We start from the raw sequence: 10839 nt of genomic DNA on the forward strand, positions 1-10839 counted from the left end.
GAGTGTTCCTGTCCAACAAGGAGGGTGTTGCTGTCCAACAAGGGGAGTGTTCCTGTCCAACAAGGGGAGTGTTCCTGTCCAACAAGGGGAGTGTTCCTGTCCAACAAGGGGAGTGTTCCTGTCCAACAAGGGGAGTGTTCCTGTCCAACAAGGGGAGTGTTCCTGTACAACAAGGAGGGTGTTCCTGTCCAACAAGGGGAGTGTTCCTGTCCAACAAGGGGAGTGTTCCTGTCCAACAAGGGGAGTGTTCCTGTCCAACAAGGGGAGTGTTCCTGTCCAACAAGGGGAGTGTTCCTGTCCAACAAGGGGAGTGTTCCTGTCCAACAAGGGGTTTGTCCCTTTCCAACAAGGAGGGTGTTGCTGTCCAACAAACAGGGTGTGTCCTTGTCCACCAAGGGTGTGTCCCTGTCCAACAAGGGGTGTGTCCCTTTCCAACAAGGAGGGTGTTGCTGTCCAACAAGGGGAGTGTTCCTGTCCAACAAGGGGAGTGTTCCTGTCCAAGAAGGGGAGTGTTCCTGTCCAACAAGGGGAGTGTTCCTGTACAACAAGGGGAGTGTTCCTGTCCAACAAGGAGGGTGTTGCTGTCCAACAAGGGGAGTGTTCCTGTCCAACAAGGGGAGTGTTCCTGTCCAAGAAGGGGAGTGTTCCTGTCCAACAAGGGGAGTGTTCCTGTACAACAAGGGGAGTGTTCCTGTCCAACAAGGGGAGTGTTCCTGTCCAAGAAGGGGAGTGTTCCTGTCCAACAAGGGGAGTGTTCCTGTCCAACAAGGGGAGTGTTCCTGTCCAAGAAGGGGAGTGTTCCTGTCCAACAAGGGGTTTGTCCTGTCCAACAAGGGGAGTGTTCCTGTCCAACAAGGGGAGTGTTCCTGTCCAACAAGGGGAGTGTTCCTGTCCAACAAGGGGAGTGTTCCTGTCCAACAAGGAGGGTGTTGCTGTCCAACAAGGGGAGTGTTCCTGTCCAACAAGGGGAGTGTTCCTGTCCAACAAGGGGAGTGTTCCTGTCCAACAAGGGGAGTGTTCCTGTCCAACAAGGGGAGTGTTCCTGTCCAACAAGGGGAGTGTTCCTGTCCAACAAGGGGAGTGTTCCTGTCCAACAAGGGGAGTGTTCCTGTACAACAAGGAGGGTGTTCCTGTCCAACAAGGGGAGGTTCCTGTCCAACAAGGGGAGTGTTCCTGTCCAACAAGGGGAGTGTTCCTGTCCAACAAGGGGAGTGTTCCTGTCCAACAAGGGGAGTGTTCCTGTACAACAAGGGGAGTGTTCCTGTACAACAAGGAGGGTGTTCATGTCCAACAAGGGGAGTGTTCCTGTCCAACAAGGGGAGTGTTCCTGTACAACAAGGGGAGTGTTCCTGTACAACAAGGAGGGTGTTCATGTCCAACAAGGGGGTGTTCCTGTCCAACAAGGGGAGTGTTCCTGTCCAACAAGGGGAGTGTTCCTGTCCAACAAGGGGAGTGTTCCTGTCCAACAAGGGGAGTGTTCCTGTCTGGCACTGTGTGCTCTTTTCAAAGGATGGATCCCAGTCTCTTCAGGGCTATGGGATCCGGGGGGTCGGGGGTGGTCTGCCGGGCATTGGGATGACAACCCAACTCAGGATGAGGAGGGCTTTTAGAGGTTGGAATAGTGGGGACAAATTGGAGGTTTACTTAGTAGCAATGCAAATATCATGGTCCAGCTATATAGACACTCAATCATCATGTTACTTTTTAATGGTACGTTTACAAACATATATTTTGATAAAAATAATTGAAAGTTGTATCTCATTATGGTAAGTGGTGAAATAAGTATAGCCAGTTATAATTGTAATGGCCTGGCAGATAATAAGAAAAGACGATCAGTATTTACCTGGCTAAAAGAGAAGGGATATAATATCTATTGTTTACAGGAAACCCATTCAACAGTTTTAGATTAAGTTTTGTGGAAAAAGGACTGGGGGGCGAAATATATTTCTCCCACGGGCAAAGAAATTCAAAAGGGGTGATGGTTGTAATTAACAGTAATTTTGATCCAAATGTGCAAATTGTCTAAATAGATCATCAAGGTAGATGGATGTTTAAAAATATGCTATTGGACAATAAACAGATATGGCTTATTAACCTATACGGTCCAAATAATGATGATCCAAGCTTCTTTGAAATTTTCTTTGAATTTATCAACTCTACAAGCAACACTAGACTCTATTATTATGGTGGGAGATTTTAATACGGTCTTAAATACCTCTATGGACCGGAAATGAAATCACACTACAAACTATAACACTCAGGCACTTAAGGAAATCATCAATGTCATGGATATATTGGAATTAGTGGATATATGGAGACTTAAATACCCTGACCTAGTGAGATATACATGGCGGAGGCTTAATCAAGCTAGTCGTCTTGACTACTTTCTTATGCCATTCTCTCTGGCACCAAAAGTTGAAAAAGTGTTGATAGGGGACAGAATGCGGTCGGATCATCACATAAATGGCATATATATTACTCCTACCGAATTTCCACGTGGGCGAGGAACGTGGACATTTAATCAAAGCCTACTAGATGATAAATTGTTTAGAACTAGGACAGAAGAATGTATAAGTGACTTTTCCAGACATAACATAGGTACAGCAGATCCCCTTATTGTATGGGACACTTTTAAGTGTGCCTTTAGAGGCCATGCAAATCAGTACTCATCTATAAAACAAAAGCAATTTAGATCAAGAGTCCATATTAACAAAGGAAATTGAAGGACTAACAGTACAGTTAGATAGTAATAAAAACTGTACCATAGAGGAAAAACAAAAAGAAATGGAGGAACTTGTTCAAGATAGATCCAGTGTAATATATTATAAAAATAAAGCGAACTGGATGGAATATGGGGAAAATGTACCAAATTATTTTTCAATCTTCAATATAGAAATGCTACCAAAAAAAATGTATTAAAACCTGTTACAAATGGAGTCACGCATGATTCACCAAATGATATTTTGAAAGAGGAAGTAAATTACTTTAAGCATAGGTTTTTATGTTTTTTGTCATGCAATAAAATGCAAAATTAATTACTTAAAAATTATACAATGTGATCTTCTGGGTTTTTGTTTTAGATTCCGTCTCTCACAGTTGAAGTGTACCCATGATAAAAAATTACAGACCTCTACATGCTTTGTAAGTAGGAAAACCTGCAAAATCGGCAGTGTTTCAAATACTTGTTCTCCCCAATGTATATATGTGTATATGTATATCTATATAGGTATTTCTATATTAACCAGGTGGCGAATCGCATCTCTGCATGTCTGGCAGACATATCAGTGTGGATGACGGATCACCACCTCAAGCTGAACCTCGGCAAGACGGAGCTGCTCTTCCTCCCGGGGAAGGACTGCCCGTTCCATGATCTCGCCATCACGGTTGACAACTCCATTGTGTCCTCCTCCCAGAGTGCTAAGAATCTTGGCGTGATCCTGGACAACACCCTGTCGTTCTCAACTAACATCAAGGCGGTGACCCGTTCCTGTAGGTTCATGCTCTACAACATTCGCAGAGTACGACCCTGCCTCACACAGGAAGCGGCGCAGGTCCTAATCCAGGCACTTGTCATCTCCCGTCTGGATTACTGCAACTCGCTGTTGGCTGGGCTCCCTGCCTGTGCCATTAAACCCCTACAACTCATCCAGAACGCCGCAGCCCGACTGGTGTTCAACCTTCCCAAGTTCTCTCACGTCACCCCGCTCCTCCGCTCTCTCCACTGGCTTCCAGTTGAAGCTCGCATCCGCTACAAGACCATGGTGCTTGCCTACGGAGCTGTGAGGGGAACGGCACCTCCGTACCTTCAGGCTCTGATCAGGCCCTACACCCAAACAAGGGCACTGCGTTCATCCACCTCTGGCCTGCTCGCCTCCCTACCTCTGAGGAAGTACAGTTCCCGCTCAGCCCAGTCAAAACTGTTCGCTGCTCTGGCACCCCAATGGTGGAACAAACTCCCCCACGACGCCAGGTCAGCGGAGTCAATCACCACCTTCCGGAGACACCTGAAACCCCACCTCTTTAAGGAATACCTAGGATAGGATAAAGTAATCCTTCTAACCCCCCCCCCCCTCCCCCTTAAAAGAGTTAGATGCACTATTGTAAAGTGGTTGTTCCACTGGTTATAAGGTGAATGCACCAATTTGTAAGTCGCTCTGGATAAGAGCGTCTGCTAAATGACTTAAATGTAAATGTAGGTATGTGTATGTATATATGTACATTTACATTTAAGTCATTTAGCAGACGCTCTTATCCAGAGCGACTTACAAGTACATACATTCATACTTTTTTTTTTGTACTGTATGTCTATATAGGTATGTGTATGTATATATGTGTATACGTGCATGTATATGGATATATATATTTACCTAAAAAATATATGGGGGATTGGAAATGATGCAATTACATTGATGGAAGCAACAATATTTCTACAATATTAAGCTGATCCACTCCTTATGTTTTTATTTTATTATAAAAAAATATATATGTTCCTGTCTAGGGCTGTGGCGGTCACAAAATGTTGTCAAGTCCTACTGTACTATACCTGAAGTCCTACTGTACTATACACTATACCTTAAGTCCTATAGTACCATATATATGCCTGAAGTCCTACCATACTATACCTGAAGTCCTATTGTACTATACACTATACCTTAAGTCCTATAGTACCATATATATGCCTGAAGTCCTACCATACTATACCTGAAGTCCTATTGTACTATACCGCAAATCCTACTTCACTAAACCATAAGTCCTACTATACCAATCCCCCGACCCTAAATCAGCACCTACTCTGATACGTATGGCCTCTGGGCTAACTAGTACCCACGGCCTGCTGCTACCCAGTGCGGGGTCGCTCTTCAAGGGGGTGAGTGTGAGCCGGACCTCCTTGCTTCTGGAGGTGATGGTGTAGGCCGGGCAGGAAAAGGGGAACTCAGGGCTTTTGGTGACATCGGATTCATCTTTATTCATAACATGCTTACTAAACAACATGTGTAGACTAACAGTAAAACAAGGCAGAGAAAAAGAAAATAGAGACATTGAAAAGCAAAACACTTAATAAAAGTAATGTAATGAAACAGGCAGGGAGCAGGTCTCGAACCCTCGACCTAGCCCGAGGTCCGGCGCGCTATCGACTGTGCCGCAAAAGCATGCTCAAGCGGCAGAGTCGATTTCCGCGCTTATAAACCCAGGGTCGTTACAGTAATAATAAATACACAATGAGTAAAGATAACTTGGCTATATACACAGGTACCAGTAGAAATTCAATGTGCCTGGTTCTGAAGTCTCTGTACAGGGCCAGTGATGACCACCCACAACACGTCCTGTTGACAGACTGGCCAGGTGCATCTCTTGAACCTAAGACATCCTGGTGATTCTGGAGACAGGGGGACCAAGAGACGGGACAGAGAGAGACGGGACGGCAAGGGACAGACAGAGGAGAGTTTTAGGACACTGTATAGTATAGGCCTAACTACGCAAGTTAATTCCAAACATTACATGTTCAATTGTTTGGCGGGTACAATTTTAAAAAAAGAGGCCTTGTGGCTACACATTCAATGAAATCATATTTTGCAAAACAGCCATTGTGGGCAGTGACATTTCCATACAGCCTACACTGAAGGGAACAATACAACATGTAACTTTCACGACTTTTTAAACCAGCAGCGAGTGACGATGTCAGGAAAGTAGCTGCACGAATGTATTTACGAATAAATTCCATGCAAGTCAATATCCAAACCTCGTATGGACGCATGGAGGGTTGAGATGTGTATTAGTTGTGTAACTAGCGAACGTTAGCTAGCTACTTTCATTGTGCGTTATATTCATTTAAAAAACGTGCCAAACACAGCACTCACTTTCAGTCTGGTGGTAAATATACTTCGTGATTTTGAGCTTTTTTCGAGTGAATCTTCAATAAATATCAATGAACAATGTTTGCAATTGGAACAACGAACTTACGTGTGCTGCTTCTGGAACTGCGACTCACATCAACAGACCCACTCAGTGATGCACCTTAGTCGGCCAGTAGCGATACTTAAAAGGAGCAATGGCTGATGGGAAATGTAGTTCCACACTTAATATCTACGGTTACACGTTACCAAATGTTACTAGAGGGTAAGATCTACTCTTACACATGTTCTAATTAACAAATTGCAAGTAGACAAAACATTTTTTAATTGTAAAGTTGTAATTTTTTCAAGGAAATACACATCATAGATTCGACATGGACAAATGAGAAATACATCAACATATTTAATAACAATTATAGAATAATAAACACATATAATGTACAAAATACATTCAAAAGATCATGGTCCACTCATCCTGTATGATATTCTGTCAATGTCTTGCACTCTTGATTGACTTTCCTCTGATCCATTCACTGCATCATTATTCGATACCTTTAGAGTCTTGCTTCATTGTAGTGCATTCATCATGGCCTGTGCTTGTTTTAGTTCTGGGGGGAAGCATAGAGACATAGAAATCAGTGAAGCACTCAGGATTCTAGTCCCATATTTGAGTAGATTTCTTAAATAGTATTTATGGTACATCACAAGCTCACCTGTCAGCAGGACTCTGAACTTGTCTGCAGACACAGAGACGATGGTGGTCTCTGTGTTTCCAGTCTCTGCCCCTTGGGTCTGGAGACAGAGCTGCACTGTGGGCTCATTAACCTCCTGAAGCTCACTGGAGCTCAGGGTGTAGTCAACACGCCACGACACCCCCTCCAACCGACCCACTGAAACACAGCAATAATACATGCTATATATGTACAGAAATATGTTAATATTAAACATTCTGGGGCTCAGGATGTGGTCAACACCCTCTAGATGACCCACTGAAACACAGCAATAATACATGCTATATATGTACAGAAATATGAACTGAAAAACAGCACGAGAGAAAATGCAGTGTAACAATACAAATGTATTGCCCAATGAGAATCTGAAATCTCTTTAGCCATCTTGTGTTACTCCCCCCAGAAAACATTTAGGTATTATAGTCTTCTTCAATTAAATAAAGGTTGATAACTCACATCTCAGACTGCTCTCCCTTAGCTTCTCCTGCAGGGCTATGTGCTTGTCTTCATAGGATTTACACAGTCCTGTGGTGTGTTCTACAAGATACATGATATACCGATGAGGAAAACCAAAAGTCATGACTATCATACTACACATTGTCTTTGAGGGCTTGAAACATCCACAATGGAGTCTTCTGTACTCAAATATTATTACAATCCTTTCATTGATAAATAAATGAGCCTTTGCAGTGAGTCGTTGTAACAAACACAGTACTTTGAGGTATTCTCACTATGAATGTCTCTAGTATGAGTAACTTATGGGAGACTACTGTACCTTTAGGGAGTCCTAACTGCTGCAGCTCACTGGAGAGAGATTCACTGGCCACATCATGTTTGGCTGCACTGGACAGGATGAAGGTCAACACGGCTACACTGGCCTTCATGTCTCCATTCTCTAGACATCAGAATAACACACAGATGAGACTCAGATGTATTGATAGAATAGATGTAGAGACCAGCATCATGCATGTAGAGCTCTCTGTGTTGAAGCTGTCCTGTGTTGCAGTTTGCATCAAAGTAGCAGCACATTTTAAAAACACAGAATTCAGCTTACCAAACTTTGCATCTGCAGTTAGCTTTGAAACTTTGTCATACTGAAAAAGACAAAGGGAAAGGCACATTTTAAAGAGAATAAAATTGCAGGTGACAATAGGGAGTTCATGTATGAGATACTTACATCAATGCCCTCTCCTAGCAGATCCTTCAACACCTGGACACAGAGGAGTTTCATCTTCACACTTGACTGTTGGGAACAGAGAAGACAAACGTCAGGGGATGATTTCTACTGGACCAATGCAGTTTCAAGTATTATTAGTCGTAGGTACAGGATACACATGGCATACACCGTCCAACCAAATGCTTCCTGCAGGTTCCTTCTGGACAATGCAGCAAGAATAAGAACTAATAAAAAGATAGGAACAAAGTAAATGGCCCAGTAGAATAAGAACTAATAAAAAGATAGGAACAAAGTAAATGGCCCAGTAGAATAAGAACTAATAAAAAGATAGGAACAAAGTAAATGGCCCAGTAGAATAAGAACTAATAAAAAGATAGGAACAAAGTAAATGGCCCAGTAGAATAAGAACTAATAAAAAGATAGGAACAAAGTAAATGGCCCAGTAGAATAAGAACTAATAAAAAGATAGGAACAAAGTAAATGGCCCAGTAGAATAAACATTTTAGTAGAAGTAAGATACAGGAAGGCACAGTCCAATATTTATACATATTTTGGGGAAGGGGGGGATTGGGGGGGAAAGTTAATAAGAGACAGGTAGCAGCAGATGTGATGTTATGTGTGTGTTTATGTCAGTGTGAGTGTGTGTGTGTGTGTGTGTCGGTGTGTGTGTGTGTGTGTGTGTCGGTGTGGGTGCATGTGTAAGGTTCAGAGAATCAGAGCTGGTGGTCAGTCCAGTTCAAGTGTTCAGCAGTCTGATGGCTTGTAGATAGAAACTGTCTCTGAACCTGTTGGTATCAGACCTCATGCTCCGATACAGTCTGATGGCTTGTAGATAGAAACTGTCTCTGAACCTGTTGGTATCAGACCTCATGCTCCGATACAGTCTGATGGCTTGTAGATAGAAACTGTCTCTGAGCCTATTGGTATCAGACCTCATGCTCTGATACAGTCTGATGGCTTGTAGATAGAAACTGTCTCTGAGCCGGTTGGTATCAGACCTCATGCTCCGATACCATCTGCCCCACAGTAAGGGAGTGAACAGCTCGTGGCTGGGTTGTGTGGGGTCCTTGATGATGTTGCAGGCCTTCCTCAGGCATCATTTCACGTAGATGTCCTGGATCGGTGGGAGCCAATGGTTTATACACACACATCATTGGTGGGAGCACGTTCTCAGTGATGTACTGGGCCGTCTTCACCATCCGCTGGAGGGCCTTGCGGTCGTGGACGGAGCAATTCCAGTACAAGGCCTTGCCAAAACGTCAGACTGTTACCATGGTTACACCATGATAGTCAGTCTGAAAGAAGTAGCTGTAAAAGCCAGAATGTTGAATACAATTATATTTTACCGGTCGTCCATGCTGTTGGTCATTTTTCTGGGAGATAGTGGAGATCAAATGTCCACAGTAAAGTATTGCTTACCCAACTTTTTGCCACCAGTAGGTTCTGTTCCTTGTATTTCCCATCTCCTGACACATTTCACGTGATGCACAATATGTAAATAGCCAAATGTAACCAAACATTGTGGACCAAAGCATGTCCTTCCCAATCAGCTGAAAGTGCCACCTGGGACAACATTTGGTCTGTGCTTCAGTTAAACTCGGAAATTGAGACATATTGTGTAAGTCCCGTGTATCAGCATTGAAAATACAAACCACTGAACAGACCAGTTACTGTAAGTCAGGTTAATAACACTAATCTGTGGATATGTCTCAGATGATCTCCTACAGACGGACAAAATCAGAGGACAACATGTAAAGTACGTTCAAATTAAGTGTATTCAACATTCTGACTTGTGATGGAACTGTTAACAGAAAGTGAGCCTACATATTAGAGACGATAGGAGTCATCCACTCTTGGATTAGTAGAGGCTACAGTATAGAAGGCCGTGATGCAAACAGTCATGGCGCTAAACTTACGATTTTCGTCAAAGTGCTGATTTCGGCAAGAACCCAGTCTGGGCAGTCCAAATCCCCACAAAACCGGAATCTCTAGAAACAGTAAGAAACATTTGCACAATGTTATGGTTGCTGTTTGTGCATGTAATGAACAACGACACATTTATTTACTTGGCAGCTGGATAGCTAATTTAGCTAACAAGCATCCGAGTGATTGTTTTTAGCCAGCTAGCATTTCTTGTCTTGACTCCGTCTTTTCCAGACGGATCAACATGCTATCTATCAAATGCTCAGCTGTAGATAAGTAGTAATGGTAGGAAACACAATATTCACAATTGGTCACTTTATCGAAATAAATAGCTAGCTAGAAAGACGAGCATTTACCATTTTAGCAGTAGACCTAATGTCATGTGATAATGCTCAAGTCCCGGGACAAAAACCTTGTACCCAGAGTTTAGGGGACGGGGCAGGGCAAACCATTTATATATATTTCCCCACATCCATTAAGTAGAGACTAAACTAACGTTACACTTTTCAGCTTTCAATATGTTGTTTATTTTATTTTCTAAAGCATTTCATGTCTGTATTTCACTGTTTTTGTCCTGTCTCACACCTAGGCTTTGTGGTCCAAACACTTAAAAGACACATCCCTCAAATGAAGTGGACACTTCTGATGACGTTTCATGAGGTCTGATGAGCATACACTTTATTTATTTATTTATGTCACCTTTATTTAACCAGGTAGGCTAGTTGAGAACACGTTCTCATTTACAACTGTGACCTGGCCAAGATAAAGCAAAGCAACAAACATACAGTCAATAATACAATAGAAAGTCTATATACAGTGTGTGCAAATGAGGTAGGATAAGGGAGGTAAGGCAATAAATAGGCCATAGTGGCGAAATAATTACAATATAGCAATTAAACACGGGAGTGATAGATGTGCAGAAGATGAGTGCAAGTAGAGATACTGGGGTGCAAAATAAATCAAATGAATAACAGTATGGGGATGAGGTAGTTGGATGGGCTGTGTACATGTAACAGTACAACTTTAAACCGTCCCCTCGCCCCGACCCGGGCGCGAACCAGGGACCCTCTGCACACATCAACAACAGTCACCCACGAAGCGTCGTTACCCATCGCTCCACAAAAGCCGCTGCCCTTGCAGAGCAAGGGGCAACACT

The 10839-nt window shown here is 43.1% G+C and overlaps 1 protein-coding gene across 1 annotated transcript; it reads right to left on the bottom strand.

Annotated features, from left to right (window-relative positions):
* Nucleotides 1-6239: 6239 nt before the first annotated feature.
* commd4 (COMM domain containing 4) lies at nt 6240-10122 on the bottom strand. Its single transcript, XM_038987022.1, has 8 exons — nt 10040-10122; nt 9677-9748; nt 7761-7826; nt 7638-7677; nt 7359-7478; nt 7040-7120; nt 6566-6742; nt 6240-6460 (listed from the first exon to the last, which is right to left on the bottom strand). Exons 1-8 carry the CDS (start codon nt 10040-10042, stop codon nt 6420-6422), a joined length of 600 nt encoding a protein of 199 aa, XP_038842950.1. The 5' UTR covers nt 10043-10122; the 3' UTR covers nt 6240-6419.
* Nucleotides 10123-10839: the final 717 nt, after the last annotated feature.

The sequence above is a fragment of the Salvelinus namaycush genome, unplaced genomic scaffold (genome assembly GCF_016432855.1).
Source record: "Salvelinus namaycush isolate Seneca unplaced genomic scaffold, SaNama_1.0 Scaffold625, whole genome shotgun sequence".
NCBI classification, from domain to species: domain Eukaryota; kingdom Metazoa; phylum Chordata; class Actinopteri; order Salmoniformes; family Salmonidae; genus Salvelinus; species Salvelinus namaycush.

Coding starts and splice junctions, on each gene's coding strand:
- commd4 (XM_038987022.1), bottom strand. Junction 7,479..7,637: donor AACTGCAGATGCAAAGTTTG/GTAAGCTGAATT, acceptor TCTGATGTCTAG/AGAATGGAGACATGAAGGCC. Junction 6,743..7,039: donor AAGGGAGAGCAGTCTGAGAT/GTGAGTTATCAA, acceptor GCTGTGTTTCAG/TGGGTCGGTTGGAGGGGGTG.